This window comes from Falco punctatus, assembly GCF_963210335.1.
Source record: "Falco punctatus genome assembly, chromosome: 8".
NCBI classification, from domain to species: Eukaryota; Metazoa; Chordata; class Aves; order Falconiformes; family Falconidae; genus Falco; species Falco punctatus.
The window spans coordinates 32,355,328-32,381,626 of record NC_137588.1 but is presented as its reverse complement, the minus strand read 5'-3'; the positions used below and the strand labels follow the sequence as shown (position 1 = coordinate 32,381,626).

The following is a 26,299-nucleotide window of genomic DNA, read 5'->3' as shown; positions in this document are numbered from 1 at the left end:
CAGCGGTGGTAAATCTTAAATACTCCTTTGTGTAAAAAGCCTCTTATAACTTACCCATAGTAGGTCATGTGTCAGCAGAGGCCTTTAATTGTTCTCCGGGCTTTATCTTTGAAGATAAGAGTGAATTAGTGCCAGGCCAACTCCTTTTTAAGCACATTTTCTTCTTAACCCTTCTCATCCCTCTCCCCTGCACACACTTGCTGATTTCCCACACCACAGGAGCTGCTCTGCTGAGCTTTCCTGGCCATGTGTTGAGCACCAAAGCTGCCTCCTGATAGCTGGGTACAAAGAAAGAGGTTTTCCTAGCAGCCTGCCGAGGCATTTCTCTGCCTTAGGGTGCCCCTGCTGCCTTTCTGCTCCAGCAATGCTCTGGAAAGCAGAGATGGTGTTTGCTCACCCACTTGCAGGGAGAGTGGGAGGATGCATGGGCTGGTGTTAGTTATTAACGCATCGCGTTGGGCAATTGCCAGGTGCCTGATCATGTGCAGTGGGTGCAGGGTGGCCCATACTGCCAAGAAACCTGGATGACAGAGTGAAAATGGATACTGAAAAATAGGGGAAAAGTAGCTCTTGGCAGTGATGCTTCTGTGTGGTACCTGTTGACACCAGCCTGCTGGGTCTGCAGGTGTGGGACATGGCTCACACCGCCCTCCCGGGCTGCTGGGGAGGGATGCTCTGGCAAAACACACCCTTTGCATCGCGGTGGGTCCCATCCTGCACTGTGGATTCCCAGTGTGAAAACAGCTTTACAGGTGCTGAAAATGCAAAGCTGCATAGCCCAGGGCAGGCTGGTGCTTGGTGTGTCTGCTCAAACTTCACATGGAGAGATGCTCAGTCCTGGTGAGATCTCTGGAAACTTCAGCTGCTCAAAACCCATGCGGGTGGAGAGCAAAAAAATAAAAAAGGGGTCTCAACTTTAGTTTTGTAGATATAGAGCCAGAAATTGAAGTGTTCAAAACATGAAGGTGGTGAAGGGTCTGGAGCACAAGTCTTATGAGGAGCAGCTGAGGGAACTGGGGTTGTTTAGCTTGGAGAGGAGGCGACGCCGGGGGGATCTTACTGCTCTCTACAGTACCTGAAAGGGGGTTGTAAGCAGGTGGGGGTAGGTCTCTTCTCCAAGATAACAAGCAATAGAACAAGAGGAAACGTCCTCAAGTTGCACCAGGAGAGGTTGGAGATTAGGAAAAATTTCTTCACTGAAAGGGTGGTTAAGCACTAGGACAGGCTGCCCAGGGAGGTGGTGGAGGCACCGGCCCCAGAGGTGTTTAAAAAACACGTAGATGCAGTGCTTAGGGACATGGTTTAGTGATGGACTCGGCAGCCCTGGGTTAACAGCTGGACTTGGTGATCTTAAAAGTCTTTTCCAACCTAAATGATTCTGCGATTCTTTGAAGTATGTCATCACTCTGAACAGAAGTTTGGAGATCAATCTGGTAGAGCTAGGAGCTTCTGCAGCTCTTGGCTGCTGGCATGGTTCCTCCCAGCTGACCACCCCTCTGTTCCTCCTGCAGTTACAAGCTGTTCCCCAGCTGTGTCCCATCCTTTGGCTTCCGCCACCTCTTGTCGCTAACGGATAAAGTCGACCGTTTCAATGAAGAAGTTCAGAAACAGAAGGTTTCCCGCAACCGAGATGCTCCAGAGGGTGGTTTCGATGCGATTTTGCAGGCTGCTGTGTGCAAGGTGAGTCACTCTGATTTCTGGGCTTTTAAAGCAAAGCAAAAGAGGAGGAGGCTTCTTCTGCTCCGTTCTTGGACCAGGATAAAGCTTCAGTATGCCATTTCTTGGAAGCAACTACTCATTTTTTTCTTGCAGAAACCATGAAAAATGCCTTGAAATGTAGGGGCTATTGTTCTCATGTGCTTTTGTATATGATCAGGCAAAGAAAAAATGGTTAAAGGGGGTAAAAACTGAGGTTTTGCAAATGCAAATGTAGGGCTGAGCTTTCATCACGCAGACTTGTAGGTGCCGATCCCTGAGCACTCGGGACGAAATCCATTAAGGTTCATGTACACCTGTGTGCAGCAGGTTGATGTGTTTCTTAAGTGTGTGTCAAATGCATCTTGCAGCAGTTGACACATGCTGGGGGTTGGAGCTGGTTCCTGTTACTTGTACCTGCCCCCTCTGTGTGTGGGGCTGGATGATCCTGCCTCATTGCGCTGATAGCCTGCTCTCCCTCTTTGTCAGCAAAACTGGAACTGTTAGCAGTGATTAAAGACAGAGTTCATTAGCTTGGTGCCATGTTAGCCACATACTTAATGGTTTTGGAGATATTTGCTTGAAGATTTTTCTGGAACAAGTAGGTGGGTTGCTCATTAACCCTTCATGTGTCAGGGATGGAAGTGTTCGTGCCCCTGTGCCATGTGGCTGAGCTTCCCTGTTTGCTAGGGATGGCTCCTGTTGTTTTTTCCCCTCTTGACATACAGTGTGGTTTTTGTTTGCTCCAGTCTTGCGTAGCCCTTTTGGTTGGGTGTGTTTTTTTTCTGAGTCTGGATTTTGGGAGCTGGGAGACAGGCATTGTCTGCAGGAGCGATGGGATGCAGGCTTGTGGGAAATCAGATCCCTCGCCTGAGCTGGCTTCATTTAAGCTTTGTGCTTTCGGCAGGACTGAACCTGCCCCATTGGATCTGATGCCACCCAACAGTCATCTTCCCCCTCCCAGCCTGGCGGAGATATTGTTGTTGGCACAAGCACAGTGCGGCTCCCAATAGTTGTCTGGGCATAAAGTGCTTCTCAGTTTTGGAGAGGTGGCTCTCGTAGTTAGAGCAGGGACATCTCAGGATGGTAACTCAGTTGTGCCATTCACCATGTGGATTTCTTTGCAGTTCCTTCTACCACATTATTGCAAAAATGGGAGAATTTTTCCCTATGGTGCAGAAATACTGTGGTGTGCATCACAAGGGCTTGTTTTGGAAGTGTTGGTGGAAGGCAGGAGACCAGTAGCATATTTCCTGCACGTTTATGCCAGTCTGAAACTGTTCGTAAGGACCAAAATCTTTGACTGTAATTCTTGAGTGCACAGTCTGGTCCCTCTGGAATTCAGAAGATTAATTTAAGTGCTGGCACCACCTAAATTCAGAACCGATCATCCTCCAGGAAGGGTGAGCAGAGGTGAGCGTGTGCACTTGCACGGCTCCTGGCATGATGTGGCAGGTCATGACAGAGGAATTTCTGCAACCACAGCTGTTAATTAATTACTGGAGCTTGACTGTGGGAAAGCAAGCACACAGGACTGGTGTGCAAGGCAGAACTGGCTGCACTGTAGCTGGTGCTGCCTTGGCGGCGCCTGGCTGTGGGTGGAGGAGCTGCCAGCAGGCGTGAGCAGCGACGGCTCTGTCTATCCAGAGCTAGAATAGCCAAAATTTCGGGCCAGCTGATTGACCTCCCAAGCCCTGTAGCCAAAACAGGAGCTTAGTGATTAATTTCCCTCATGGCGGCCAAGTGATAGCCCAGACTGGTTGGCTACCGTGGGTTGTGGTGTGGCCCGGTGAAGGTGGCAGTCACCTGGGGTGACAGCGAAGTGCTGCTTCCTAATGAGGACAACTCTTTGCTGCAGTGAATGGTTCTTTGCATCCAGCGGTGATTAATGAAGTACTGTGGGCACTCAACCCTGCACAGACAGTAGTTCCCAGTAACTCAGGCACTATTTTCCCCCCATACAGGGAGAGCAGCATACAGATACCTTGGTGACTTCTGGGCAGGGTTTCCCCATCACTAGTGTTGTACCCCATTGCATCTTACTGGCATGTTCCAGCTTTTTCCAGTTTTCACCCTCTCAACTATATTCAAAACCTAAGATTTAGGGCAGTTATGACCTTAGAAAGCCCCCTGTCCTCAGGGCAATACAGCATGTTGACTATTAAGTATTTTGTGCTCAGCAGCAGCGTTTGTGGCATCAAGGGGGACATCCCAGGGAGAGCCAGTCATGGCATGGCAAAGCCCTGCTGTTTCCAAGCCATGGTGCACGAGTGTGGTCTTCTCATCCCCTTCAAGCACTGAGGTGCCAGAAGCAGTGCCTACTCTGTTGACTAGGTATTTTTATACTGTAATTCATATCAAGCATTTCTTCGGCATGAGCTGTGTAAGAGCTCTGTAATGCTCAAGTCTTTTTTTGGCCTGGTTTTCAGCCCAAGGAGCGGGGAAAGTTTGTACAGCTAATAGACTAACGAGCAGGCCCAGGGTTTGGCTCCTTTCTGAAAGATGAAGATATGGTAAATGTTATTCTGGAGGTAATGAAAGAGCCAGAGACAATAAGCCTTTATCCTGATGCTAAAATCGTAAGCCAGGAATATTAATCAACCTTCTGTAATTACATTTTTCCATTTGCAGTATTTTGGTTTTCTGCCATTCTTTAAGTGCAACCGTCATATGGCTTGGTGGTATGTAGAAGTTTCAGATCTTATATACAAAGAGGCAGCACGGAGATAATGCTGGGTTAGAAAATAAAGTATCTTTTGAAAACAGTTTTGATTGGTGCTTGCTAGACACTGGCACACGGAGATGGCCAAGACATCTGGGAGACACTGAGGTGCCTTTCTGAGCTAAGCCAAATGAAGGAGGTTTTGGCTTTTAATCTCTAAGGCATATTTGTCTTGAACCTGTATCTGTTTCTTCCAAAAAGGTCTGCACCTGCAAAACTGACGGGGGTTTAGATATATTGTTGAATCCAGGGGGTTCTCCTGGCAGTTCAGCACCCAAAGCATAAAATACCAGGCTTGGAAATGCCGATGCAGGGTTTTGCAGCCTTTTCAATAGGATCTGGGGGCTGGACTGAGAGAGCCGTAGCAGCTTTGCCACTTGCTGTTGGACGTAAGGAGTGAGAAGCTGGGCTGTCAGGGTATGGGAGGCAACTGCAGCTGGTCGTGGGAGTAGGGGCAGGATCTGTAGCATGCCCAGCCCTGTGGAGACACGTCTTCCCCCTTCACTCTGCTTTGGGTCAGGTTCCACCTCTGCTTTCAAAAACCTTTATATCCCATGAGCATCAAAAAAAACCAGATGAGGGGGAAGACGTTAGTGCAGGTTTTTTTGTTCAATGATCCCAGTCCAGTAAAAATAAATTAAAGTCCCTTTGGTTATTTGTTTTAAGCGGAGCAGAGTGCTGCTCTGGGTTTCGCGGTGGAAACTGCACGCTGAAGAGCTGTATTTTCCAGTGTCTGGAAGCTGCTGGCGTAGGCAGTGTGAGATGCGGCAACTCCTTGGTGTGCTGGCCTCTCTGGGTGCTTTTTCCATAAGTCTCCAACTCTTTTGATGTTGCATTGGCACTGGCTTGGCCACCTCACCTGAGACAACCTGATCTGATGCTTTTGCAGCATCAAATGCTCTCGGTGCCTGGATATCAGCACCCAAATTGAGTTCTCATTGCTTTTTGGAAGTGAGTTCCTGAACCTGAGCAACCAAAGTGGTTTTGATGTTTTTTATGTGGGAAAGTGTGTGTAAGAGGCACAGAGAGTTTGTCTGCAAAGGGATACTCAGCCCGTGATTTAAAGATGGGCTTAGCAGGCAGGTGAACAGCAGCATCACCCCTGAAGTGGCTTTATAACTGCTGCTTGAATGCAGCTCGTTTTCTTTGTGCATAGCACATTTCTAAGGAAATGAAACTCAGATTAATCTTTTTAATCTCTTTGGGAGTTTTTTGGCCTCAATCATTTAAAAAAAAAAAAAATCAGCTTTGGGTATGCAAACAAAACTGAATGGGGTGGGCTTCTGTCTGGTGGCTGAGTAGACCAAGAACTACCTCTTGCATTTTTAGAGCTGTAATCACTTTTCAGTTGAGTTTTTCAGAAATTACATTTTGGCATGAAGAATTTGCCTTTTGTCCAGTGGGGTCGTTTCAGTGGAATGACTGCTTTTTCCCCAGCGCAAAAATGTCTTCATTGCTTAGTGAGCTGGGCTGTAATATGCTGGTATATGGCAAAGCATGCGTGTTGCCAAAGATTTCTTCCTATAGCCTTATTTGCGGTGTGTGCATCTTTAAAATGCCATTAAATCAAAAATACCTTCTGCATTAGGGAAGAAAGAGATCTACTCTGGTATAGTGTCCCTGAAGCAAGAGTTATATTTATCAGAAAGATCAGCAGACTTTGGGCTATGACTCACATTTACAGTCGAAAATTGCGCTGTCAGCCTTGATTCCACATCCTTCTGCCTGCTCTGCCCTCTCACCCAGCCCACACCAGTGCTTTCCATAGGAAGTGCCTTCGCAGCTGGGCTGTGGCAGTGCATAGGCTACCGTCTTACTGTAAATCAAGGCAAAATTCACATTTTGCGTAAATAAGCTGAACAGTAAGCTCTGGAGGAGCTGAGTATATTTATCTGCACTGCGCTCCCATCAGTAAGCTTTTACCAGCTTTCCCTTCATCCTTTCCCAAGGGATTAGTGCTGTGTTGCTCTGAGTGGGGGGCTGGAGGGAGGGGAATGCTGGATGTCTGTGGGGAGGGAAGGTGTGGGGCTGCATCCCAGGGCAGACGGGCAGGGTGGCCAGCCCAAGGGGACGCTCTAGGAGATGGAGCTTTCTGGCTCCTGCCTCTGCCATGGTGGGATCCCCGTGCTGTGGTTGGCAGGTGGGACCTCAGCCCATCTGCTTGGCGATGAGCTGGTAGTGGGAGCAGGCAGTGAGCGCAGGGGAGCGTGCTGCACTGCTAGGGTTTCCAAAAATTTCCTTTGAGCTTCTCTGGTTCCTTTCACTTCCATTGTGACAGAGTGCTTTAGTGTACTGTTGTAGGCACAGATCTGCTATTGGGCTGATGCAAAGCTGGGAATGTGGAGAAGCTTTGTGGAAGGGAAACATATTATCCTTTCACTTAAAAAAAAAAAAAAATCTGTCCCTCCATCTCTCTCCATGCAAAGGCAGTGATATTGTCTTGTCCTTGCACAGAGGGACCAAAGAGGGTTCAGAGGACACTTGTGCTGTGCTTGACATCTCGGTGCTTTCATAGGGATTGCTAGAGCATGGCTTGGAATTAGCATATTTTTAGGTAACACAGAAGTTGCTCACAGCAGAGCTGTGTGGGGCAGTCATGTATGGATTAGTGCAGGCAACCATTGCCAAAGGTCCCCCTGCCGCGCTCTGCTCCAGCTGTGTGTGACCCTGCTTTTCTGGGCAGTTGAGAGGGGGGTGAGCTGTTTAGGGCATGCGTAGTGGTGCACAAGGCAATGGCAGGAGGCTTGGAGGCACCATGGCTTCCAGAAGATGTGCACAGAAGGGGACCAGGGCAGAGTGCCTGTGCATACATGTGCATGCATGTGGGCGCACCAACGCCAGCCCTATGGGAAGGGACCTCACTTTGTGCATCACAGCTCAGAAACAGCCTTTTTGAGTGGTACTGGAAATGCTGAGTGGGGATATTGCAGCTCTTGCTGTTGCCTTGGCCGCTGCACGGAGCTGAGGAAACAAGGTCAGATTAAATGTGTGTGGAGGAAGTTGGCAGGTCTCCTTTGGTTATAAAAGAAGCTGAAATTATTATTCTTGGATCTGAGTATAGAAGGTCTGGTGGACAGTCCACATACCTTCTCATGCCTTTTTAAGTAAGTGTGTTGGAAGGAGATGCTGGGAAATGCTGGACGGGCCCCTGAAATTCTGTTTTATTACCAGGGATGGGTGGGCAGGAGCATGGCACTCTTCTAATTAGTGCTAAGGGGTCTGCTGCTGGCCAGGGGCATGGCTGGGACCGTGTACAGGGCGAGGGGTGAAGCGTGGGCTTGGCAGGGGCAGACCGGCTGTCTCACAGCATTTGTTTTCCCCCAGGAGAAGATTGGCTGGCGTAAGGAGGCATCTCACCTGCTGGTCTTCACGACAGATGATGTGCCCCACATAGCCCTGGATGGGAAGCTAGGGGGGCTGGTGCAGCCCCATGACGGCCAGTGCCACCTGAATGAAGCCAACGAGTACAGCGCATCCAGCCAGCTGGTGAGGGGGGAGATGGGGGCCCAGCCCTTGGAGACCTCAAGGTGTTGGTGGACCTCTCTGGAGATCAGCCACCCCCAACTCCAGCAGCTTTTGACAAACACAACACCTGACCAGCATGGTTTCACCCAGTCTTGCAATCTGCAAATAAAGTTTGCTGTTCCCCTTGGGCATCCCCCCACAGTAAATGCTTCTGTTATGCTCAAAAATGAGTTAGGAACTTAGCAAGTTCCTTCAGGGCTCATTGAAAAGGAGGGAAAAGTAAATTAGCATCCTGAAGAGCATCAGATTTTGCCTGCAAAGTGCAGAGAAAACATAAAATACGTCATCCCTTTTCTAGAATGTCCAGTGGACTGTCAGCTTCTCCCTGGGGAGGCTGAATCCACCTTCATGTGGCTGCACTAGCAAGCACAACAGGATGCTCCTCTTATACACAGACTTTGAGCACAACATGAACATAGGTCTTAGTAATAAACAGGCAAACTAGCCCTTTTTTTTTCAATTTAAGCCCAGTGGAGGAAAGTTCTGGGATGAATGAGCGCTTGCCTGCTGCTTCATTATCACATCCTTCTGCAGAATGGTGCTTTATTCGGCAGATCACAAGCACTAATTATGATTTTTTTGTCCCTGGATGGATGTCACCCTGTAAAAGGAAGTGTTTCTGGATGGCTGCATTATGGCCAGAGGCTAGGCTCCATGGAGAAACCCTCTTTCCACCCACCTGTGTAATCCTAGCAAACATATATGTAAGGGAGCATAGCCCTCATATGACATGGAGTTAATGTCGAGGAGCTGGCGTGGGGATGCTGCTTTGGTGTTTCTGTGTTTGAGTCTCAGAGATTCTCAATCAGCGTCCCAGTCTGCAAGTAAAGGAGGTGGGTTTTTTTCAAGGACACCACTTCAGAAGCAGCCAGGAGTTTTAACTCAAGCTGGTCTCTTGAAACAGAGCCCTGGTTCATTATTTTGTTGCTTGTGGGTAACTAGAACAATCTCTTTCTGCCATCCTCTCTGGGAACTCTGCAGAATTAAAGACCTTATTGTAATCTCTTTATGGTTCCAGTAGGCAGAAAGAGCAGGCAATGGATGTTTCTGTCTTGGGAGAAAAATCATACATTTCCAGTCTCTGCATTTCTAGATCTCCCTGCCTCACATCCCTGGGGATAACAGCCAGGTTTTTTTACATGTGTGTATCTGCTGATGGCAAAGCTGAAAGAGGAAAGAAAGAAAGAAATCCAGTGTTTCAGGTGTTGCTGTAGCTAATGGTGTTGCTAGTCGTATATTCTGGTGAAGGGTGCAGCAGAAATATTTCAGGGATGACAGAATTTCTACTATTTCAGTTGGGATTGTATTGGTATATCAGGGACTTCATCCTGCAGTGAAACATGCCATGTGTCTGGAACAAATTTTGCTGTTGGGAGGAGAAAAGCAATGAAATTAGTCTTGTTTCTCTGTTGCCCATTGGTCTTTCTGACCTTTTTTTTTGCTCCTAGGATTATCCTTCCCTGGCACTTCTGGGGGAGAAACTCGCTGAAAACAACATCCACCTGATTTTTGCTGTTACGAAAAGTCATTACGTCCTGTACAAGGTAAGAGCCGCCAAACTGCCTGGGCTGAGGGGAGGTGATTTAAGTGTCTCTTGGAAGCCTCTTCCTGCGGTGCGGTGGAGCGGAGGCAGCCCCATGCATGGCCACGTGCTGCCCGCGGGGCTGGCAGGGGCAGGCAGATGCAGGCAGGCGAGGCTCAGCCTGCTGTCCCTCCCCGCTAGTCCTTTCAGCAAAAAGCACTAAAGCTTCTTAGAGCAAACATATATATGTTAGCGAGCATGTGAAGACCTAAAATAGACTCCAGCTTAATCTTGATGTTCGGACGGCTGCCAGCCGTGCAGCGTGCGAGGGAGCAGGAACCTGTTCAACCCATTCTGCAGTGACTTAATCCCATTACCTAATCGCGTGCAGTGTTTCTGCCCAGCTGTGTTTTTCCATCACGGAGTCCAGGGCCCTGACGCGCCACATACAATTTGAACTCCCTCGCCATTCCCGCTCTCCCCTCCAAAAAGAAAAGATGACCCGAGCTGAGGGGGCTCGCCTGCATCTGGCGCTGCCCTGCGGGGTTTCGCTCCTCTGCAGATGCAGGGGAGGTGTTTCAGGCAGGGCTGCTTTCTGAAACCTCTGCTCCGGCTCTCAGGGCTCAAGCAAAAACAACAAGCAGCCGCGTTGCTATGGTCGAGATGCTGCTGCTCGCTGGGCTGAGCTCATTCCCCACCCCCTCCCCTGGGGATGCTTGTGGGGCTGAGGTGAGACAGGGCAGCCGGACCTCCCTCCCCTCCGGCTGGCTCTCTGAGCGCATGGCCGCTGGGTCTTGCCCCCTCTGGCAGCAGATCTGGGTCCGTCAGTCCCTGTCCCGAGGCCGCAAGCTTTGCTTAGTGTTCCATTAGCAATGCTTTGCTTTCAAAAGCTCCAATAACGGGAGCCAAGCCACGCTGTGTACACCACCGGCCGATGGGGCAGGGTGTGTGGCTGGTGTCCCTGGTGCAGGGTCCATCCCTCCTCGTCCTCTGCTTTTCCTCTCTGCATCTCAGAGTTATCTTTCATGTTCTTTTTTTTTTTATTATTATTATTTTTAAGAACTTTACCGCCTTGATTCCTGGGACAACAGTGGAGATATTGCACAAGGACTCCAAGAATATCATCGAGCTGATCGTCAAGGCGTACAATGTAAGTGCAGTTTAATAGCACAGCTGCTGCCCTGCGAAGCGCCAGGATCTCAGCCAGCTCGCCCCTCCCCAACACACTCCCCCCAGCCTGGCCGCCTCCCTCCCCAGTCCCCTGCACATTGCCAGCGCTGAGGCATCCACCCTGTGGAGGGGAACAAGGTGTGTGAGGTGAGAAAGGAGCATGGGGATACCCAAGGGAGCCTGTGGCACAGAAGAGATCTCATCCCACATCTGTCACATGCAGAATTACCCTCAAAATACAGCCCCAATCTAAAACCATTCTCTCCCAGAGCACCCTGCCACTGTGTAAAACAGGTTATTTCTTTGCTCTCTGATGGTCAGAAGCCTCCCAAGGATGTGACCAGGCTCCAGCTAAGGTCGTGTCCTTGTGCTGGTCTCTGTGCAGCACAAGTCAGTCCTCAGCACCCTGTGAGCATCGATGACTGTGTCTCTTTGGTCCCAAAGGAACCTACGGGGCACTGGCAGTGCAGATGCCCTGCTGCTGTGGAGCCCATGAAGGCCAGCAAAGGGGCACATGGAGGCCAGCAAAGGACCTGCAGTTACACTGCTGACCTGATGTTGTCCATCTCCATGGAGATCAGGGGAGCGGATCGATTATAAGCCGCTAAATTGTGTGTTTGTTGGGTAGTTAGCTGTCAGTGTTTCTGTTGATCTCTCCCTGAATTCTTATGGGTCAGCTCTTCATGCTCCTGGAAAGATATCGCTGTTTTGGGGCTGGGCATGGAGATCTGACCCCGTAATGGGTCAGCGTTCAGGTAGGGTTCTTCATGCATGGGACCTGTGAATGCAGCTTTTGGTGGACTGCAAGCTCTTCTTCTTCTTGGTACTATGTTCATTAGTGCAAGCGAGTGAGAAGGGACTTCTTCGGAGGAGTTTACACATCCAGAGGTTTTGTAGGATTGTGCTGTGTTTTGCATGACCTGTAACATTCATCTTTGCAGCCCTCGCAGCTCCCTGCAGTTAAAGCAGCGTTTGGTTATGCCCTTGGGAAGAGGGCTTCCCAAAGCTTCACCCTCTGAGGAAAGGCAATGAGCAGCTAATGCTGCTAATGAGGCCCTGGAGATACTGCAAAACAAAAGCCCAGTTGTCCCAGTTTGTCCCCTTGAGGAAGGAGGGTCTTGTGGCTAAGATGCTTAGCTAGGGAGAAAGAAATGAACTTTCACTCCATGTTGACTTTGCATGTGGTCTCTGCACCACTGCATGAAAACCTCCCTTTGCCTCAGTTTCCCAGCTGTAACATGCTTCCATGCCTCCATTTCACCACCCCTCAAGCCTTTGCAAGTAGATACAAGCTGACGAAAACCATTGGAGAACTGATGCCCCCACCCTAGCTCCCTCCTTCTCTTCGCTCTTGAGCTTTCCAGTGCAGCTGGAAACCACTAGGATGCTGAGACCACGGTGCCCCACGGAAGGAGCTATGCAGGATGACGTGCTGCTGAGACTGGGGATGGTTTCTTGCCTGTTGGGCTAGGCAGTGGGTGCAGGCTGGGAGCGCTGGGAGTGCTGCTGGGAGCTGGCAGCTCCTGCCTGTGCTGCGGGCAGCCTGGGGCTGCAGGAGACCTGGCGCCCGCCCAGCCCGTCTCCTCTTGGTCGCTTTGTTTTTTTCCTGAAATGAAGGAGGAAATTCTCTTTGAGGGAGAAGCCTAAAATTCCTGTTTCCCAAGTGGGAGTGAACCATTTTTTTTTTATATTTTTTTTTCCTCACAAAAAAGAAACTCTCAGCCTGGGGAAACCCTTCAGCTGTGACAGGAGTTGTCTTTTCCTGCAGGGTGGCAGTGGCTGGTGCTCTGGGCCTAGGCTCAGCCTCTCCCCTTAAGTGCTTTGGCCATCTCTGATGCTCTCTTGTCTGCTTCCCTCCACCAATGCATTCATCAGGCTTGTGCAGGGCTTACATTACCCCTGAAATCCTTTTCCCCCATCTCTTCATCTTCCACCTCCCTTTTTCTTCTGCCTTGTATTGTGTCGCTTCTCCCTCATCCTGCAGGGCGTGAAGCAAAAAAGAATGGAGACTGCTTTTTTCTCTGCCCTCACTAAGAAAAAAACCCTTCCCCCAAATCTTGACATGCCTGGGAGATGGAAAGGCTCCTGGGGGGTTGAACCCAGGCTGGCATAACACCAAGGGGTCTCTGCCCAGGCACATGGGCTGAGTTTGGACTGAAGGGTGCAAATGGGACCCTGCTTTAAAAAGCACTTTCCTAAACCCAGATGAGGCAGGTCTCAGATGTGTTTCTTGTTACACCACGAATGGGTTTCCCATGGCAAGTAGCTGTCACATCAGCCATCCCTGGAGCCACTGCTGGTTCAAGATTTCCTTGTTTTCACACTGAAATGATCCATCCTTTTGATTTCCCCATGGCTATAGCAGACAGCTTTATTTCAGGCAGAGACCATTTTAAGGCCAAGTCCTTCTTCTGCATCTCTCCAGCATCCTCTGTTTGTCCCTGAAGGTGCAGCAGGCCTGGCCACCAAACAATGCAACAGCAAAATCCTGCAGCTGCCCTTAGTGGTGCCTGTGGTGCTTGAGAAGGTACTGCTGTGTAACGATGCAAAGTGGCTAATAATAATAGCATTGCAAGTTGGCTAATAGCATTACTATGTTGGGCTAATAAGAAATCTTGACATCTGTATAAGAGCATAGGGAGAGCCCACGCAAGACCTGGCTTTGTGTCCTGTCTTCTGCCATGCCCCAGGTGAGATGCTCTGGGCAAGAAGATGGGATGGCGTATCAGTGTGACAGCTAATTTCTACGGGGTAATTTTGGGCAAAGCAGTATGCTCAGCTTTACCGGCACACACAGCATTCAGCTCATGAATGCTCTGTATGGTCCAAATTGCCACCCCACGAATGGTTCTCCTTTACAGAAGAGACATGGAAAATTATTCCTTACTTTCCTCAAAGGCTGTTTAGATTTACTGGGCCAAAACTGATTTATTTCCTGCCCATTTCCAGAAGCGTTAGCTCTTTGCTGGCATGTGAACCCTCATTTTTGTTATCACGTGGACTGGCAAGAGGTCTGAATTAGCACTTTTCCTTAATCTGGCAACATTGGTGAAGACTGGGGACAAGGGGGAGAGGGATGGAGCTGGCAAGCTGACTTTGGAAAAAATGTATTTGTACAAAAAGCTCCATTTTGAAAATCTTTGTTGTTTTTGGACGCCACTTTCAAAAAACATCAATTCCAGCCATTGGAAGAATTAAACAAAACAATGTTATTCTGAATTAATGCTTATAAACTTCATTTTGTTTTGACTTAAAAAGTCTGTGTGCAGCAGGATGGAGAAATGAGAAGCAGAAGAAAAGGGGGTAGGAGCATACCAAAACCTCGCTGATGGAAAATGTTTTTCACTTTGAAAGGTTTCACAAAGAAAGAGGTTTTTCATTTATTTTTTCTCATGGTGGTGTTACCAGCTTACCCATCAGAAGTCTCCTGAGCTAGTTAAGTCAACCCCAAATGTCAGTGTGTGTGCAGGGGTGATTTTTTTTTTCTTATAGGTGCAGAGATGTCCTAGCCACCATCTGGAAACATCACGAGAAGAGACTAAAGCAGGAGAAACCTACCTGCCTTCGGGAACCTGACAGTTTGCTTTCCTGTTGCATTTCTAGAGTATTCGGTCCAAGGTGGAGCTGACAGTCTGGGACAGCCCTGAGGACATCGGCTTGACCTTCACTGCCACATGCCAGGATGGGTTGTCCTATCCTGGGCTCAGGAAGTGCGGGGATCTCAAAATAGGAGATACGGTGAGTCTGTCTTTTGGTTTGTCCCCTGGAGAGGCTGTTTCACCCTCCATGCAGCCACTTACTGCTCTCAATGAGTGGTCCTGGGCAATAAAAAATACAGCTTTGCTCATCTTCCTCTGCTTTTCTCATGCTGTGCCATGTTTATATAGGAACCCATGGAGACTCTGTGGGTGGCATAGATCAGCCCAAACTCAGTTGCAAGGGAAGAGGGAATACAGGCACCTTGCCTACAGCACCCTGAGCCAAAAGGTCTTGAGCAGGCAGTGGTACACTGTAGTCAGGAATGGGCTTTTTTCTCCTGTAATCCCAGATGCTCTCACCTGTGAAATTTTCATTGCTGCGCCTGCTGGTCTTTTCCTGGTCCACTAAATATTCAAGGTTTTCTTGTTATTGTTTGAGGATCCTGGTTAGCCTTAGCACCCTGGCTTGTGTCAGAAACTGTGGCCAGCAGGGCCAGGGCAGTGATTGTCCCCCTGTGCTCGGCACTGGTGAGGCCCCACCTCGAATCCTGGGTTCAGTTTTGGGCCCCTCGCTACAGGAGGGACATGGAGGTGCTGGAGTGTGTCCAGAGAAAGGCAACAAAGGTGGTGAAGGGTCTGGAGCACAAGTCTTGTGAGGAGCAGCTGAAGGAACACGGGTTGTTTAGCCTGGACAACAGGAGGCTTGGGGGGGACCTTATTGCTCTCTACAACTACCTGAAAGAAGGGTGTAGTGAGGTGGCAGCTGGTCTTTTTTCCCAAGCAACAAGTGCTAAGATGAGAGGAAGTGGCCTCAAGTTGCACCAGGGGAAGTTTAGGTTGGAGATTAGGAAAAATATCTTCCCTGAAGGGTTGTTCAAGCACTGGAACGGGCTGCCCAGGGATGTGATTGAGTCACCATCCCTGGAGGTATTCAAAAGATGTGTAGGTGTGGTGCTTAGGGACATGGTTTAGTGGTGGACTTGATAGTGTTAGGTTTACAGCTGGACTTGATCTTAAGGGTCTTTTCCAACCTAAATGATTCTGTGATTCTAATCTAAACCTGTCTTTCTCAGAGTGAAGAGGTCATGGGTATCTTCTGAGGTGTTGCAAAAAAAGACAGCGTGCACAGAAAGGCAGCAACCCTGCCCTTGGTTGTTCAGTACCTAGGGTTGCTGGATGGCAGCACAGACTAGTTTGCTCCTTAATGCTAACAGTATACATGGCATAATCCATCCTGTGCTTTTTTATAAAAAAAAAAAAAAACAGAGAGGCTAAGCTTGGCTTGTTGAAATTGAATATTGATACAGACAAACGAGTTGCTGGGCTGTAGGAGGGCTTGGACAGCAGGAACCTCCTCCCCTTCTCCAGGCTTTTGCTGTCTGCGAGGACGCGGGTGCGGGTTTGTTAGCAGCCCGATTGCCTTATTTGAGAAGAGTGACTCTGCAAACATACCAGAGCTCCAAGCACTGAGGCATATAAAAATAGTTTGAAAGAGTCAACAGTAGCTGGATTTTTTCCCCCACCAAAAAAGGATCATGTGAAATGCTAGAAAGGGAGGTGGCCTCTGCTTTTTTAGCTGACTTTACAGGATCTCTGATGTGCAGCAAAAGCAATCCCCATAGTGTTGCCATTCCTTGTTCCCACAGCAAAGCCTGGCCCGCTGAGGTAGCAGTTAATCTGGTGGCTGATCCTGAGCTCCCGGCTCTGGCACAAACCGGGGGGTCTCGTGCAGTACAGCTGCTTGGCAGCATGTGCCACAGGGAGCTGCCACTGGTACCTCCCCCGTTTTAGGTGCCTGCACAGGCAGACGTGGCACAGGATCATGGGGGGGGGGGGCATTCCTCCATCCTCTCTTGTTCAGCTTCTCTCTGCACCATTACTTCCACATGGATCAGGATTTGACTCCTGCTGAGAAAGTTTCCCCAAAGAGGATAACTGCTGGCACTGGGTCCTAATCTGCTGGCATTTCGTCCTGGGGCTGTGGGTGTCAGCGGGTGAAAGGGAGCAGGATTACCTTGATCCCCTTAGCTTGCTTTCTGATCTTCTCCTCTGTAATTTGAGCTCGTTGCCTAATTGCTTCTGGCCTTGGGAATGGGAGGGGGTCAGGGAGGTTTCCTGGGGGTACAGCTATCCCAGCGAGGTGGTCACACTCACCCCTTGGCATGGGGGATGATGCAAGCGGTGAGAGCTCAAGGTGACCCCAAATGTCTCCAGAGAAAAATCATTCCCTCCTGATGCCTGGGAAAAGGGCTCATTTACTTGGAAAAACATTAATCCTCTTTGTTAACCAGCAGTTTCAGGCAGCGCTGGTGGGCCCGAGACCCTCACCATACAGCCGGATTAAGTTGGGGGCTGAGCCAGTGGCCATAGGGCAGCCTTGGTTTTCCCAAGGAGAAAATCCCGGACACTGGATTGTAGTAACAGGAAATGAGTAGGGGGGTGACGTATAACCATATCATGACGTATAACCATATCATGACGTATAACCCTTCTGAAGCCAGTCTTAATAGAAGTATCCACCAAAGATGGCCTGTTAGCAGCATGCTGAAAGCCTGGGACTGTGTGACTGATGCATGTCTGTGTGCAGGTCACGATTCCCATAACACCTTCTAAATCCATGATCTTGTAGGCACCTTGGGCCCTTATGGTTGGTTAGTTAGATCGTTGATAGTGTTTGATTTCAGCAGAGTGTATTATTTTTAATAGCATGAAAACCAAGCTACTTGCTAGAGTTTTGCCCTGCTTATTTCATGGGAACAGGCAAGTGCCTTCCTGCTTCACAGAAACCAACGGTCCCTGATGGATTTTAAAACGTTAAGGATGCCAAACCCCTTGTGGTACTGTCAGATGTTAGTGCACCGAGCTGCAGATGCTCTTACTAGACTTGTGATTGTGTGTGGGGGGGTGTGGGGGGTTTGGAGACCTGGGAGTGAAGCTCAATGTGCTGATCATGGCCCAGCTCCAGGGAATTGCTTCATGGCTTTTCCTCAGGACATTTGCCCTCCCCTCCTGCCTTCCTTCCTGGGACACCCTTCATGGCCATTCTGGGGCCATGCGTGTTAACTTCCATCTCAACCTGTCCCCCCAGGTTTCCTTCGAGGTGGCTGTGGAGGCGCGGAGCTGCCCTGCTGAGGACACCTCCCACGCCTTCACCATCAAGCCTGCCGGCTTTCGGGACACGCTGGAGGTGGCGGTGACCTACAACTGCCTCTGCGGCTGCACTGGCCACGCCGCCCCAGCCAGCGGCAAGTGCAGCGGCAATGGGACCTACACCTGTGGGCTATGCGAGTGCGACGCCGGCTACCTGGGGGCCAGGTGCGAGTGTGAGGAGGGTGCCAGTGGGGACATGCACCACGCCATGTGCCGGGAGGCCGAGGGCAAGCCCCTCTGCAGCGGGAGAGGGGAGTGCAGCTGCAACCAGTGCCTCTGCTACGAGAGCGAGTTTGGAAACATCTACGGGCCCTTCTGCGAGTGCGATGACTTCTCCTGCGCTAGGTACAAGGGAGTCCTCTGCTCAGGTAGGACCCTTCCTCCCTCATGTCCTCCACTTTGTGGGGATGGGAAAATGACCCCGAAATGGGGAAGGCTGCTGGACTGGTGCGTGCAGGGTGTGCGAGGGGCTGCCACCTGCCCCGCCTGCCGAAATGTGCCCTGGAAATTTCTGGAGGGATCTGCCCTTTCCTTCTTTTCCTTATGGAAAAAGGAGGGAGAGGTTTAAGTGCATCCATGCTAATGAGCAAAACGTGCATTATCCCCATCAGAACTGAGTCTCCAGCGTTAGGGTGAAAGGCGCTCTTCTTGCAGGCTCGTCCTCTGCCCAGGTCCCACGGAGGTGAGTGGGGTCTTGGCTTTTGGTGGTGTTATTTTGACATAACTACGCACATTTCTTGCACACTGAAGTATATCCCTAGGAAAGAGTAAGCCAGCACAGCCTTCAGTCCTCTGAAGCTTTTTGGTTGGATTTCTTCTGGATGTGCCACCCTTCCCTGCATAGGCAGAAACAATCTTTTTTTAAAGATGAACCATTTGAAGTGATCCCCTGGTGCAGCGCAGGTGAAAGGAGAGGTTGTGTATCAGTCTATTACTTATTAAAGAAAATCTGTGTTAAAGATTCCTAAAGGTATTTTAAATATAGGTCTTTCTGCCCATTGGGAAAACAAGTCATTCACTGGGAAAGATGCAGCCAGTCAGCTTTCCTTAAACAAAAGTAGAGGAGTTATTTAGCTGTGCATGCTAAAGTAGCTTTAATTCTTTGTCAGTCCAAGCTCACATAATTTACCTTGCACGTAATTGCCTCGATTAGCCCTTGGACATAATTCCCTCAGTTGGAGCTGAGCAAAAGGTGATTCTTTAAAATTTGTCTGCTTTCAAGCAAGTAAAATATTTCCTTAACTGAAAATCTTGGACAAAATTTCCAAAACAAGTGTAAGCTTGGAAAAATAGCTATTTGATCACATTTCCTCCAGGGAAGTGGTGGAGTTTTTCCGTGCTGTTAATCTTGCCCTGCATGTTTCTGAGCTGGGCAGTAAGTGACGGAGCACCTTTTGGTTGCAAGTTTCTGGCTCTTTGGGAGTTGTTAGGTGGGTAGGGGATGTTTGTGCTCATTTTCCTGCAGCCAGGCTAGCGATGTGTCGGCACTGCTAGGATGGGGCAGGCGATACCTTGGGTTTTGGCACTACCCTGGGGCTCCCAGCAGCACAGCAGTGAGAAAAGCCAGTACCACATCCCGCAATGACTGGCCCAGCCCTCCCGGTCTGGGGCTCTCCCTGCTGGTGCAGGAGTGGAAAGAGGGGTGGGCAAGCAGCAAAAAGGTTTTGGAAAGTAGATGAGGGAAGACGTAAACTCAGGTGTGAAGTAATTAAGAGCAGTGCTGTCTGGGGGTTCTCCATATGTCCATATTGCTCTGTTAACATCATCCCACCCAAAAGGAGTAATTTGATAGCAAGCAGAGCAGTGATGACATAAAGAGAGGCTGGAAGTTACTGGTGTAGTGATTGGTACTGCAAGAGGACGACACCCATTTGCTCAAATTTCCTTTTCGTCAGCAGAGCCAGAGCCCTGCTGCTCCATAGGCAAGCAAGTTGTATGTCTTCTGTTGCACCTGCTTTCTTCTGTCCCTGTGGAGGACTTCTGGTGCTGGGAAGGGCAGCAGAGCTGGTTTGGGATTTGCCAGAGTTTTTGAAGTCATTTAAAAGTCCTTTTTATAGCTATGAAATAAAACAAAGGGTTGGCTCTTTGCTCCAGGGGTGGGATGGAATCTGGCTTGGCTGTGTGAGGTGGGGTGATTCTCCGTATGCCTCCTGGTATTTCTATTGCTGTTGGTTTGTTGATTTTTTTTTTTTGTTTTGTTTTGTTTTTTTTTTAGTTCCAGCAGTTACAGTGCTAAATCTGAGATGTAGCAAGCGTTCTGCCACTGACATAACATGTTGAGGTGTTTTTGTCAGCCCAAGAAATTTTGGCCTTCACCAGCCTACCAAATGCGCCTGAGCTCGCACAACAGTGCTGTGCCCAAAGCTGCGCCTAGCAAACAGTTCTCCTATGGTGGCTTCCAGCAGACATGTGCTCTTTTTTCCTTACAATGGGGACCTTCTTGGAAAAGACCATGTGTTTAGCTCAGCACTGAACATTTCAGTCCACCAGAATGGGTAGACTTGGTGGCCAGGGGAGTTTGGGTCATGCCTTGGGTGCAGGATAACCTCTGGGGTGATCGTGCAGGATCCAGTTGCTGCTTTTGCTCCTGCAAGGAGGAATAATGACACTCTGCCCTCCCTATGTCTTCTGGACACAATATCTGTCTCTGAAAGGCCTCAGCATCCGAGTGCCCACCACTCTCACAGGCTGAATCCCACTATGAGGGGAGACCAACAGGTTTTAGGAAATGCAGAAACCAGTAAAGCAGAGTGTAGGGAGCTGTTGTTTTGCTGCAGATTGTGCTTGGGAGTTGCTTGGCTTGGACCCCTGAGGGGAACTCATCACTGTTTTCAAGGGCTTTATTTTATACTGTTTGAATCTTCCGGTAGTGTAGAAGGCACTTACTGCCTCTCACTGTGCATTTCTGATGATTGCATTTTGAACAGCGTTTTCACCCCAAAGGAACCCAACCTCATTTTTAGCTCACGGGCTGTGATGTCCCCCGTTAAATGCATTTATGGCTGCCCAAGCTGTTGAACAGGATGGTATCATGAACCTCTGAGTGCCCATGCTGGATAGAGCAGGTGGGAAAGCAGCCAGTCCAACAGAGCCTGGGGTTTGGGGAAGCATGAGGAGCAAAGCACAGTTTTCCAGGCTGAGAAGTAAAAGTCCTCATGTCCAAACTATTTTGCATGTATGTGGCCCTGCTGATCTGAAGTGAAGCTGTCCCCATCAAGCCACTGCCATGACATAAGGCCAGGTGGCAGATTGTGCTCTGGTATCTCATATTCCTGGTGGAAGCTACAGCGGGGTTGAAATAGTCTGAAATGAACTTTGAGCTTCTTCTCTCTCGGTATTCAGTCCTTTGGCCATCAAAACTGTTTTCAGTCCTGTGTCCATTTATAAATATTGGCACCTCACTTCGTCAGCGTTTGAGAGATGACTGCAGATGGTATTGTTTACAGCTTCTGTCCTTTTGTAGCCCCCCATGAAGTGGAGTAGCAGATTTTGAGTGGGAGATCATCTAAAGGAGAAGCAAGAATTTCATTCCAGTAAGTGGGAGGTTGTGTGCCTTCTGCACCTGTGAGATGAGTGGGGAAAGGAGTCATTTATAACATGTCGTAAATGTTGATTCAGATTGCATCCAATCCCTAGTCGATGCCACTTAGTGGCGTTTGTTCTGCTGCTCCCCAAGTCCAATGTAACAGCTCCGGAGTAGCTGTTTCAAACCGTTAATCCAGCTTCTGGAAGGGCCATCGAGTATAGTTTGCTGAAGTGTTCTGTTGCTCCAAAAGACATGCAACTGAGTTATCCACAGCGTTGTGCTCCAATAAACCAGGCAGTCACTTCCCAAACCACTGAATGTTTCATTCCTAGTTTTTCTCTGGACGGAGAAATTGCCCTCTTACATTGAAGCCTTTGGTGCATCGCTCTGTCCTCTACTCTGAAATGCAGGTGGCTGTGGGAGAGGGGGAGAGAGCCCTCCTGCCTGCAGCTGGGGTCGGGAAGGGGCAGCTGGCTGCACAGCCCAGCAGCTTTTGAACCCCTTGGCTGTCTGCCAGGCAGTTTGACAAAGGAGGAAACATCTCGGCACTAATTGCATTCCTGAAGGTCCCATAAAACTAGGTGGCAAGAGGGAGAAGAGGCCCCGGTGAGGGCATCACGCATTTGCCTCTAATGAAGAGAGACTGGCTCGCCAGAGGCCAAGCTTCATTAGCTCCAGTGTTGCAGACCTATTTTTTTCTTGGAAGGGGGAGATGCAGAGTAGTACAACATCATCTTTATTTTGGTGTTTCTAGGCAAATTCCCCCTTAATCATCACTGCTGTTACTTGACTCCCTGTGTGGGTGTTGTTTGTGTGCTTTCAGCCCAGGACTGTGGCTGTGCACAGGAGCATTGCTACTGAGGTGTAAGTAAAGAGCACTTGCCATGCTGCAAGCTGTTTCACCCCCTAAAACAGAAAGGATCTCGTCTTGAAAGTCCACACTGCCTGAGCAACACAGCCACTGCTGGTAGTGCAGTTTTGTGGGATCAGGTCTTTTGTGGTTTCTCTTCGTGTTTTTAGAATTAGATAATAAATCAGATTTATAAATGCTTTGCAATTGTAAATCAAGCCCTGCAACTTCTCTCTAGCTCTTAAGCATCTGCAAGTGTCTTTATTGGTTAGAGATGACTAAAGGTCATGGCTGGCTAAAGCAGAGTGAGATGGCGATGCCTCGGCGCATAGGAGCTGGGAGTCTGGTCTCGCTTGCCGGTACAGGGCTTCTAGTGACATGAAAAGCTTGGGTCAGCAATAAGGCATTGGGTGTCACATTTGCAAATACGTGCAAGTGCCAGAATTGCTTCTGAAATGGGATTTAAGAAGTGACAGCTCATTGAAAGTCTGTGGCTTATTTCGCACAGAACAGCTAAGCTACATGCAGCACAACTCCAGGAGCCCTGCAGAAACCACTTCAAAAACTGCTAAGGACACACAAGTCCCCAGTATTTATTTCTGAACGCTTCCTTTTCTTGGTTTTGTGAAATGGGGAAGCACTGTGAGGTTTTAGCCTGTACTAGGGCCCAGTGAGGTAAGGCTTTTCTGTTTAACAACCTCAAATTAGAAATCTCACTCCTGTTTCTGCAATTTGGTTTTGGCATTCCCTGTCCCAGGCGCCGTAGCGGTGCTCAGTGGCACTGTGTTTTCGGGAGGTCTGTGGGGACGATGGGGGTGATGGCTCTGGCACCAGCGTGGCAGTTCCTAGTTTTGTGCAATAGGGCCCTGTGCACTGAAAGCAGCGCTCCAGTTTGATGGCACCACTGGTATCCTCACCCTGGGGTTTCTGGCTGGGTCTGTTACAAATCATTGTGCCCATGGACATATCTTATGGAAACAGACTTTTTTCCACCCTTACTTTTGTAGTTATTTTTCACCTACCCAGTGGTAGTGCCTGGACAGAGGATGCTGGTGTGCATCTGAAAGCTCAGGTGTGGGAATAAAGGTGATCCAGATTTAACCCTTTTTTTTCTTGCCTTAATTCTCTAAATGCCTAGTGGGTAAGCTTTTACCAGAAGTTGCTGTTAAGAAAGAAATGGGTAGTATTTGATTTATTAACTTCTGAGGTGCAGCTGATGGGTTGAGTGTGGTTTGGGAAGGAAGAGGAGCTTGCTTGTGCCCACTGCCTTGCCCGTGCCAAGGCGGTGGTGGCATTAAAGCAAATGTAGCTGTAGCCAGAAGGGAAGAGGGTTGCCTGCGGCATAAAAGAGAATAGGGAACGGAGACAAAACCACATCTGCAATGTTTTCTTTTAAGTCACGTCAAGTCTTGTTATCTTTAGGTTTTTGATTTTGGGGCTTTTTATATAGTTTCTCTGAAAAGGTGGAATCTGAGCACTGCCTAGCAAAACAGGACCTGAAGAGGAGAGATGAAATAACCTTGTGAGATGTGGAGGTTAAAAATAATCCTTTGGTTGTTGCTAAGTGCTTGTGCAGCCGTGAGCCATGCAGTTATGGAGGAGATGCGGCTCCGTCTCTAGGGTGGCTGTTCCTTAGGTCAATCCTGTTCTGCTCCCCAGGCTGGAGGAGGATGGGGAGCACATGTCTACCAGCATCTCTGAGGCTTATTTTGGTGACAGAGGATGCAGTGTCAGCTTGCATCACCATGATGCAACCTTGTGGTGCAAACCACCACTTTGTTAGTGGTCCCAGTTATTAGCAGCAGGTGGGGGGCTTGGCGGGGGGGGGGGGGGGGGGCAGGCAGCAGCTGCATGTGCTGTCAGGGCTGACAGCATGGGGAGGGTGTTCTGGGGTGAGCTGAACCTAGTAAAGTTCTCTGAGCTGAAACCCTTTTCCATTATGGTGGGTTATAGGACTACTGTGTCTCTTTTTCCCCACCGAAGGTCAGGGAGCTAAAAAACCAGCTGAGGTTGAGCTAGAAAACAGAGGGGTATGTAAGTGCTGTCATGCTGCGTGGGGCACAGGGTGCCCATCGCTCCTTCTTAGCAGCCAGCAAACCTGGTTTCAGGCATCTTGGGGTCTCCTGCCTACTGAGCCACTGGGTAGCCCAGGGGGACCTTATGGCCAGAATAAGTAACGAAGAGATGGCACTGCAGTAACATCTCACTTTTAAGATGTGGTCAAGACTCAGTCGGGCTGCATGTTTATCCTAGAGCTTCCAAAAAACCTTTGTCCTTGCTGCATTCCTGTTTGGCCTTGGCTTTTATTGCCTGCAGAAACTGCTCAGCCAAAGTCCTTGCCCCGAGATGTTTGCATGGCATAAAACAAAAGAATCCCCCTGAACAATAAGAAAAAATAAACCTCTGACTTGCTGTGTCCCGTAGCAGTGAGGAACTGAGGTGGGAGAGCCTGGGCCTGGTGTTGCTGCTGGATGGGCATCCCCTCTCCAGCTTACATCTCCCCTCCACCTGTGAAACATTTTGGCTGCAACAAGAATAGACTGCAAACATATACTGAGGAACAAATCAAATGGGGGACCTCCGCTGTCCTCTTCCTTTTTCGGGGTTAAATTGGGAAGCTGGGCATGTTCTGGGCATGTTCTGCTTACTTTAATCATGTGGATTAGTGTAAAAAGATGTAAGGTTTAGGTCATCTCCATTTACTCCCACCCTGTGGGTCAGCCTAATGCTATGTAATGTCCAGGCCAGCTGGGGCAGGCAGGGCTGGGGGCTGTGATGGAGTCAGGCAACTGAATTCGCCTTGACCCTGCTCAGACCGATGCTGCTCTTGCCCTGCAGACAAGCAGGGTTTTTTTGGCTCTGTGTCTGATGTTGTGCAGACAAATGACAGCTGAGCCGCAAATCAGGAAAAATTACTCTCTTATTTTTTTGATGGGTTTTTTTTTGCCTTTTTTATTTCCCTAACACATTTGTTTAAACTAGATCTTTTCTGATGTCAGTTGTTGATATTCCTGCATTCATGCTTGACCTTCCATAACGTGTGGGATCTGCTGTGCCATTGCAACATTTTGGGGAGGCAGAGCATGATTGCTCACACAGTGATTTGGAAAATGTTTCCACAGGCAGGGAAGGAACTGTGGAGGAGCCTTCTGCTGCTGTCACACATAGGATGCTGGCTTTCAGGTCTCACTATGGTGACAGGAGCTGGGATCATCCCGGACTGCTTCCCATGGTGCCTTCCCAAAAGGCTGGGTCTGGCAGTGCTTGGCTTGGGGGCTGTGAGCTCTGAAAGCAAACACTTGAAACCTCTCAGCCTTTAATGGGGAATGTAATTGAGAAATTCTCGGCTCTTTACACAATGTGAAGAGGATGAGAAACCACAGGGATGTGTACTGGAGGTTCTTACTTGCTGTAGTCAGCCCACAGTGCCTCATGCTTGCATTGTACCCTACGCTGGGGTGGCACCTTCTATGATGGGAAGCAGGGATGCTCAGCCCCTGGCTCCCAGATAATTTGAAAGGGTGGAGACTCCCCAGGAGCTGTGAAGGTGGCTGGCTGTTGTTCGCATACCTCTTCAGCAGTGTTTCAATTCTCCTTGCAAGCAAAGGGCATCCTGAGCATCTATCACTATTATTTTGGAGGGCTGGAGCCAGGCAGGGAAATGGAGGCACTTGCACCTTGTTGGGGTTTTACTGCTGACCATTGGTATCTGTCACCATGTGTTAATGAATTGCTTGGTTTTCGTAACAGAGAAGCCAGGGAGGATTTTTATTTAAAACACACCCTCTGCCAGTGCAGGCTTTCTAGGTCGCATCGATGGGCTTTGGCTGGGGCACATGTTCCCTCCTCTTGGCAGCCCTAAGCCAAGAGAGACAGGCACTCCATAAACCACCGCCTCGGAAGAGACCTGTCCTTAATGCTGTCTCACTGGAGTCTCTGCAGCCAGCTTCTCACTCCCGACAGCTCCTTCACTCCTTGCAGGTGGCTTTGAGGTCTCTCTGTCTTAAGCTACCAAATTCATCATCGTGTCCCATGTGGTTCTGGGTGTGCTCATCTCCAAGAGCTGTGGCTGATAGCCCCAGTGCAGAGAGGGGCTGAGAGCTGGGTGGAAGGTGTCTGCATCCCAAATTTGATCTTCATGAAGTCACTATTTGCCTGGCATGCAAATCTTTGGTGGCCTTTTGGAGGAGTGGGGGTGACTCAGTGCGTGTATTTCTTTGTATCTCTGGTTCTTGGGAGGCTCCTGAAACCTCCCAGCCACTTCCCCCTGGATTGGCATAATTTCCATCCTTCCCCAATCTCTCTCTTCTGCTTCTTCTCTGAATTTATCTTTTCCCCTTTAACAGTGGTTTCTGTTCTCTTTCCAATTTAATCCTGAGACATGTGCTGCTCCCCTCTGCTGAGAGCGTGCGCCTCCCCGTCCTGCTCCGTGACCATTCAA

The 26,299-nt window shown here is 49.3% G+C and overlaps 1 protein-coding gene across 1 annotated transcript in view; it reads left to right on the top strand.

Moving 5' to 3' along the window:
- The window catches only part of ITGB5 (integrin subunit beta 5), a 66,459-nt gene that overhangs the window by 23,462 nt on the left and 16,698 nt on the right, over positions 1 to 26,299 (top strand). The window contains exons 5-10 of the mRNA XM_080399207.1: positions 1,512 to 1,680; positions 7,742 to 7,903; positions 9,391 to 9,486; positions 10,525 to 10,614; positions 14,238 to 14,372; positions 17,421 to 17,850. Of these exons, the coding sequence (XP_080255333.1) occupies positions 1,512 to 1,680; positions 7,742 to 7,903; positions 9,391 to 9,486; positions 10,525 to 10,614; positions 14,238 to 14,372; positions 17,421 to 17,850 (1,082 nt within the window). The remainder of the gene's footprint in view (positions 1 to 1,511; positions 1,681 to 7,741; positions 7,904 to 9,390; positions 9,487 to 10,524; positions 10,615 to 14,237; positions 14,373 to 17,420; positions 17,851 to 26,299) is intronic.